Source organism: Pteropus alecto, unplaced genomic scaffold (assembly GCF_000325575.1).
Source record: "Pteropus alecto unplaced genomic scaffold, ASM32557v1 scaffold18, whole genome shotgun sequence".
Lineage (NCBI taxonomy): Eukaryota > Metazoa > Chordata > Mammalia > Chiroptera > Pteropodidae > Pteropus > Pteropus alecto.
The window spans coordinates 66,948-75,219 of NW_006440649.1; the positions used below are offsets into that span (position 1 = coordinate 66,948).

Below are 8,272 nucleotides of genomic sequence, written 5' to 3' on the forward strand. Positions count from 1 at the left end.
TTTCCTTGTGCCCAAACAGCTGGGTTAACCTGGTCTTTCAGGACCTGGTGGAGTAGGACCATGAAACCTATTACTTCATTTTTGAAAATTAGTACTTAAATTTCTCAATTTAAACACATAATACCCCCTAATTTACTTAGTAGGACTTTTCTAAAAGAGGACCTGGACAGTCAAGTACATAGAAGAACGAATGTGACAACTGTTTTAATCTTATTTCACATGTCAGGCTCAAAGAATGTCTTTGTATTTGGCTTTCTAGACACCCCTTTAATATTACACTCTCTCTTGGAAAGGGGTCCTTTCTGGGTAGTAAGAACAGAGTAAGTGGCTCCAGTACCTAACAGAAATGCAATTTTCTCCCCACGAGTAACAGAGTAACCTGAGTCTCCTCATATAAGATAAAAATGGAGCCAAAAGAAGAGTCTCTAACCCTATCAGTCATCATCTTTTATCTGAGGTAAACTGCAAAGAATTAGGAATTTCCATTTATTTCTTTCACTGAGGATGCTTGGAATACTCTCTCTTCCAGTATCCTATTTTATTTTATTTTATTTTATTTTATTTTATTTTATTTTATTTGTTTGTTTGTTTGTTTGCTTACTTTGCACATGATTAGGCTGCAATGTTGCTTGATTGTTCCCACAGTGGGTCCCGGGTGTTACTCAAGGTGATTTTCGAACTCTCACCCAAAGCCTGGAGGAATACAGCCAGAAAAGAAGGGTTTTTTAAAAATCTTTCCTTTGTCTTTCTTTTCTTTGCCACATATCTCTTCTTAAAAACCCCAAAGGCCACTTTTACCAATTGGGAGGTGTGGGTGGTAGGTTCCACCACTGTCTGGTAACTTCTACAGATATACAAAGAACTCTGAGATATGAAGAAGTTATTCAGGGTTGTGTTACTCCCTGGGTCCTTAGGGTATATGTGGTGTTTTGTCTTAAGTGTGCGTTTAAACTTTCAAAGAAGGCTGAAGAGTTCTCATTGGCTTCTTGATCAATGTTTCTAACTTTAACCCAATTTTCAGGGTAGCAACCATGGCCTTAGGCTCCTATGATACTCAATGCGACCCCTGTCTATTTTGTCATTGGGTTCCCACTCAGTATTGTGAACTGACTCATCTACTGGCTGCCAGATCTGATTATTATACTGAGTAACATGTTATCATTAGCCTCTTTCTCAGCTTTTAATTGTTTGGTAATTTTTTCCTTGGCAGTGAGGAACTGAACATCTCTGCAAGTGAGATTATGGATCATGAATATAAATATACCATTATGCAAGCTAATAAGCTCTCCGTCCAGACTAGCCCAAAGCCTTCCAGTTATATAGAGCTGATGTCAAGAAAGGAACATGTGCAGTTACCCCTTCCCCATCCTGAACCCCTCCAAGGAGGCACAGTTTGGCCTCTGGGTAAAAACCAGTCAGTACCTTGATGGGTAGTAGACTCAGGTAGTGAGGCTTACAAGGTAGGAGTATTATCTCCTTGTTCTAGGGAAGTTTTCAAAGGTGTCCTTAACAGGTTAGAGAAAACAAAAGAATTAGGAGGCTAATAACTGGAATAGAGAACCAAAAGGAGCTTAGAAGAAACAGACCTCCCCAGGAGGGAGGCAGGATTCCCATGTTTGGGGGAGCCTGAGGGCAAGAAATCAAGAAGGTATTCTGAGAGGCCCTTAAGGTCTGACTGACAGCTTAGTTTCAAATGCCTCTATACTATGTCTCTCTCTCTCTCTCTCTCTCTCCCTCCCTCTCTACACAGCTAATATGGAGACTGATAGGGCCCAGTACTCAGTTAGACAATGTGGAATTTTCTCTCTCTCTCTCTCTCTCTCCCTTGCTCTCTCTCTATATATATTGGCGGGGGGAAGGGAGCAGAATAGGATGGGATTTTGATATAATACCAAAATTTTGAATGCATGTAATTTCATTCCATTTTTCCACCAATTGTGACATTGTATTATCACTTAAAGAGCAATTTTTAGGCCAATGTTCTTGGTACCCTAAACATTGGACATGTCCCTAAAACATGTTAGGGACTTGCAATATTGCATGAGAAAATTTGTTTTTCTTTGTGAAACTCTTATATTCAAAAAGTGTCCAATGTTTCAGGGTGTATCCGAGGGGACTAAACTCTGGAATTATAATTTCCTATTTTTCATAAGAGATATTTCTAACCTCTCAGATAACCCAACACTGGCTAGCCCACGAGTAATAGTTTAAGGGTTTTACATTTATCTTCTAAAACCTGCTGCTGTAATGGAGCCAAATTCTGTGGGTTTACTATTCCATTAAATCGGTGAATTCTGTTCTTGTTTCCTGATTAAGAGGTCTTAACGTAAGAAGAAAAGACTCGTATGTCACCAAAAAGGTAAGTAACAGAATCCTAGGGTGACTACTGGAAAGTACTGAATTAAATAGGGCCCAGGGATGTTTTAGGGCTCTTGTCTTTAATTCCTCTTAAAATTCCCTCTGTCAATATACCAACAAAGGGTTTTTTCCCCTGTAAAGTCCCAGAACCTAAGCACATTCCAGAAATGAAGCTATCATTCTGACATTATGCCAAACTCTATCTCCACACTAATTAAAGTGACTACCTACTCACTTCCCTTCTAAAGCACTGAATGAAGCAGTTTCAGGTGACCAATCTGCTTTGCTGTCAAGGCAGCGCAGAAAGCCATTCCAGTGGTCAGCACCAAGTGGGGGATCTCCTGTAGGACAGATCCTCTCTCCTGTTAAGAAGCCCCAGATGAGCTGCCGCTACCACACCTCTTTGTCAAGTATGCACACCAGGCCAAGTGGGAATCTTTTTAGGGGAATGCCATTCGAGTCACCAGATTTGTTACAAAACTCAAGGAGTTCTCTACTTGCGATGCTCTATTCAGGAGTGGGATCCAGATGGTTTTATTTATTTGTAGGTTTTATTTACTGATAAAGGAGACTGTGATTCACATCCAAAGCTCTAAGGGAGGCTTAGCCATTGCATATATATGCTATTTGGCTAATTACATGTTGATTTCTTCTTTGCAGAGCCTAAATTTATACTGTTGAGTTCAGATTAAGCTCATCTGATTATAGCTGAATCTGCAAAATACTGTGCTACATTTTAAAATTTAGTAAGAATATCGTGTAGTAAGAACTGCCCAGACCTTGAGACCCTTGTCCTTTCTAACATTGTCATAACGCTTTAATTAGCAAATCACCCTAGTTGTTTGGATCTGAGTATGTCTATTAGCAAGTATTCATTGAAAATAGAAAATTGCTATTTTAAAACCTCTTCTAAGTACTCTAATGACAGTACGTGCAAGTCAGCACTACTCACAGGTAAAATAAGGCTCAGAAACTGGGTAATTATGTCCTATTATTGCTCATTTGAACATACAGATAGAAGTTATCAGAACTCATAGCTTCTGAATCTCGCTTTTACCCTGGTCTGCCTGAAAAGTAAATAGCAAGACCAAAGATACCTCCAGTGCCTCATAATATGAATTCAAAAATCACAGCTGGAAACTAGTGTTTTACAAGAGAACATTTAACAATTTGTATGAATAGTTTTGGTTGTCACGAACCAGCAAGGGCTACTAACATTTTAGTAGGTTGGGGCCAGGTATGTTAGATGTTCTACAATGCAATGGCTAGTTCTTTGCAAAGGATTATTCACATGGGCGAAAATCCTGTTTGTCAGAACTCTGCTTTACATATTGTTAAAAAGGTGGCAAGAGACTTAAAATCACTTGTGTTAAGCCTAAATCATCAAATCAAGACTTAATACCTAACCTAATTGTTAGTTTCAATCTCCCCCAGAAATGTAATTTAAATCTGACAGTCTGAAATTTCTTGGTCAGTCCTAGTGAGGTTATTCTCCTGACAAATTCTTTTTATGTCTGCTAAAGAAAGGTGACTTTGAGGGAAAGATGGGCAAAGAGGATCAAATATATGGTAGCTGAAGAAAACTGGACTTTGGGTGGTAAATACACAATAGAATATACAGATGTCAAATTATAACATACAGCTTAAAATTATATAATTGTATTAACCAATGTTACCACAATAAACTTAATATTAAAAAAAAGGTGACTTTGCCTGATACAATCCACTTTGTACACTTCTGCCTGTATAAGCTTTCCATTATGTATAGCTCCTCTGTGTGCCTTTGTGTTTGCTAGACGGTATGCTAACCAATTTTTTTCATTAACTTAACTTTTTTAATATAAGCAAAATATTTTTGATTAATGTCAGCATACTGAGATTTTTTATTCAAGACTGTACTGCCACCATTTTGGAAAATATTACCATCAAGAGCAACACTGCATATATAAAATATGGACACATTTTATTTGTATTGTGGCTGAATGGGACAGCACTTGACTGTTGTGAGATAATGAAGGACATTTACCTATTAAATATTTTATTACATATGATTTCCCTTTCAGTTCTTTGTGTTAGGTCATTTGGGGGAGAAACTGTATATGGGTGGGTATAACTTAGTTCACCTATGAATTTGATTTTAGGATGGTGAAAGTGTTGTTAGAAAACATTTGCTATAAAGGTGTTACCTACTTCAGGTGATACTTTGAAGTTGGCAAAGCATTGAAGTTGTTTGTTTGAATCACATTTGAGTATTTAAATTTTGAAACTGAAAAGCAGAAAAGTTTTTTATGTGTTAAATGTTTTGAGAATGAAGTTATTTGAACCCAACATCAGGAGCGCCTATAAACGTGGTGCAAATCCTTTTATATGTAACGGTAAGAGAAATGGAGGAGCGTTTAGGAATTCTGTGTACATGCTGCCGCTCGATATGTTATCTTTAATTAGAGAGGCCTGTGGTGCTGGATCTGGACCAAAGCACCTAGAAGAGGACCATAAAAAGTGATACTTGTGATGGCAGCAACACATTTTCTTCAATTTACCAGCCACCTTAGCAGCCTCAGGGTCACTGAGAGCTTAGGCAGCAGTATTAACTAGACGACGTGGATCGATGGGGAAAACAAAAAGGCTAATTAATATAGCTGGAGTGGCGGTCGGGGGCGGGGAGAGGGTAGTGGGAGGAAGAGGTGGGGCAAAGGATGTCTTCAGCAAGGTGAGTTATCATTAGCGTCATTCAGTGTATAATTGTTTTACTGTTCCCTCACCACGTGACGCGGAGGCCGCGTCTGCATGAAACCGACACTGCCCACTAGGAAACCTGAGGGGCGTGGGGTTCCTGGCTTAACCCCCGCAGCCTAAGCCATTCACACCCGGCAGCTGTGGCCGCCGGCTGTGCTGCGGTTTCCTGCTCCGGTTTCCGCCCACTCTTGGGTGAGTTCGTCTGTCAATCTCGTGTTTTTTCGCCTCCCCAGACGGAGGATTCTACTGGAGCCACCGTTGACAACTCTACAACATGCGCAACGCGGTTGATGCTTGGGGTCACGTGATCCTCAACATTTTTCGGTTTTGTGCTTTTTTTGACTAGTTCTGCTTTAGGGGGCTTTCCAAAGGCATGTAAGGGCTAGTTATAAAAGAGATGTTTTATGAAACTTATAATTCCTGGAACGGAAAGAGAAGATAAAGGGAAAGCGGTAGAGAAAGGAGGAAAACCGAGAAGGTGTGGAGGAGCGTGGGAGAGAGAAGGAGTATATTGGCTCTGTAAGATTTCTCATCTGTGGCGCGCGGGAGACTGCGAGTTCTCTCAAATTTTCAAGAATTCCTACACATTACAGAAGGGCGCGAGGAAAACAAATTCTCGCGCATTTTGAGAGCGTTTGAGCGCCGGACTTCGTAGAATATCTCGCGATGTTATGATTAAACGAACGCGAGTTAGGTCAGGCAGAGGTAACGGTAGAGACAAAGGAGTTGGAGCAGTGGGCAAAGGAGGAAGGTGGAGCTTTACGTGCTGACGTAAAGCCGTGAAGTGCGTATATTACGGCAGTTGCCAAGCTCTGTACTTCAGAGAGCGGTCCCCTGACATCTTCATAAGCTGGATCTGCACTGAGTCTCCGCGTCCTCGATTCGCTTCAGGCATGAGTCATGTGGCGGTGGAAAATGCGCTTGGTCTGGACCAGCAGGTAAGCCTAAATGTGCTTATTGAAACTATGTGTGGACCCCTTTCCCTGTTTTAACGTATGTTGCGGGTCAATAGACACTTTAATTTCTCTCTTCCTGATTCAGTGTGGTTTGCGGTGGGTGGGACTGTTGGCTGTTGGGGAAAGAAACTAGGTTAATTCTTGTGGAGGCTACGTGGAAAAAGGACGAGGCATTAGCGATAACTGGTATTGTAACTTGGGCCGGGTTCCGGCCTGGCTTGAGGTATTGGTCTCCGGCCATGCATAATGGCGGCTTTTGTGTATTTGTGTGGTCTTGCAGAGGTACATGTGAGAACAGTGACTGGTTAGTGTTTAGATGGAAGTACACCAAAGATGACTATTCTTTGTGTCGACGGGTTTGGTTCTTACTGGACAGCCTACATTCAGGCCTACAGGCGTTGTTTGTGTGGGAGCGGAAGGCGGACTGCACCCACGGGATGTGTGGTGGGGGAGGAGTGGGACTTTCTTGGGGTAATGGCGGCGGTCTCCTTTGTTTGGACGGCACGGCTGTGTACCGCGGCCGTCAACTAATAGAAGGCCGGGTCCTGCGGGACTTGAGCAGGCGGCTAACGATAAGAGACCACAAAGCAGCAATCTTGTTCTCCGGAGGTTTCCTGCCTCTAGGTCTCTGGATGACGAGGCTGTGTTTCCGGAGCGGAAAGTTTTGTGACGCAGAAGAGCCGGAAAGGGATAGTGAGAAGGGGAGGGAAGAATGGCCGCTACGTGCCTCCCTTGACCCGTGTGTGGAGATATGGAAGTTCGACGCTTTCGCGGACTCATCTCCGAGGTTAGGGATCTGAATAAGTTCAGAGTTACTGAATGGCCATTACCCAACAGTTGTCTTTATTTATTTACTTACTTATTTTTTGTATCTATTCATAGGTTAGGCGCTTGAGTAGATCGAAGCCGGTGCATATAAACGTTTTGTCATTTACTTTGTTCAGTGTAAGGGATAAAACATTGATAAGTCAAACCCTGGACCTGCCCTCTTCATTGGAGCAGTTACGGGTGGGAATTGCAGTATGGGATTTAAGAAGACTAGTTACAGGCTTTTTCCCTCAGGCAGGAAATTTCGTTACCGTGGTAACCTCCACAAAAACTCTACAGCGAATCGTTCTGACACTTTAAGTGTACAGTTTGTCTCGGCTTCTATCTTCAGCGTTTTACAGAGGGACTTGATTTAGGACATGATCTTGTCATACAAATACTTTATAAACAAATGTCGTGAAACAATGCATACTGACACTACTTTCTAACTTTTAATATAATGTAATTTATTTGACGTACTTGTCTACTAATACGATATTTTCCTGCTAACAATATGGTTATGTTATTGCCTACAGTTTGTTGAGACTTCATATGTTAGACCATAGTAATTGAAAATCTGACATCAATAGTACAGACAGTCGAATTTGTAACATTTTCTGAGAAGGTGGAATCCATTTTAACTTTTTATAAACTTTGCTCTTCAGAATCTGTTGAACTTAGTAGTAAGCAAACTCGACTTGGAAAAACTTGGAATAATTGAAACAGTAATACCTTAATTGATAATGCATGTAATTTTTCATGCACTTAGGTTGCCTACCACCTGTTCGCAAAGGATATTTGCTATTATGTTTAAAAACACTTACACATAAGTTTTTAAACATAATAGCAAATATCTTTAGACATGTCTAAGTTTTTAAACATGATAGCAAATATCCTTTGCAAACTGGTGGTAGCAACCTTTTTGCTTTGGTCTTTTATATTTTTTAAAATTTATTTTGGCAAATAATTATTGTACTGCTTCTAAGTACTTAGTTCTTGGTTGATTATTACAAAATGCAATAAAGTAAAATGACCTTTTCCCTAAGATACTGAAATCACTGTGAAGGGACAGGTAGATATTAAGATTAGATATTGCTTTTCAAAAGTATTGAAAGTCATTAATGCCCACTGTTTCTGACCAACTTATCACTAAAATGGAAAAAGTAAATACTGCCTTCACAGTGTAGCTGTCATTAAATATACACAAAGTTTAATGTCACAGTACTCACTATGTGATGGGTAATGGTGGTGTTGCTGCTTAGGAATTTATTCACATTAAAACCAGTTGAACAGTTTTTGGGGGATAAAGAAATTAAGTAATCTTCAAACTGTCATAATGCTTTTTAGGGAAACCTTTATGCTTAAAATAATACCAAGTAGAAAACCAGTGGCTTTGAGACATTGATGGTAATAAT

The 8,272-nt window shown here is 40.3% G+C and overlaps 1 protein-coding gene across 1 annotated transcript in view; it reads left to right on the forward strand.

The window, feature by feature from the left end:
• The first annotated feature begins 5,769 nt into the window (after positions 1-5,769).
• The window catches only part of LOC102898455 (ATP-dependent RNA helicase DDX3X), a 12,854-nt gene continuing 10,351 nt past the window's right edge, over positions 5,770-8,272 (forward strand). Inside the window, exon 1 of the mRNA XM_025050983.1 lies at positions 5,770-6,032. Within this exon, the coding sequence (XP_024906751.1) occupies positions 5,988-6,032 (45 nt within the window). The 5' untranslated portion in view covers positions 5,770-5,987. The remainder of the gene's footprint in view (positions 6,033-8,272) is intronic.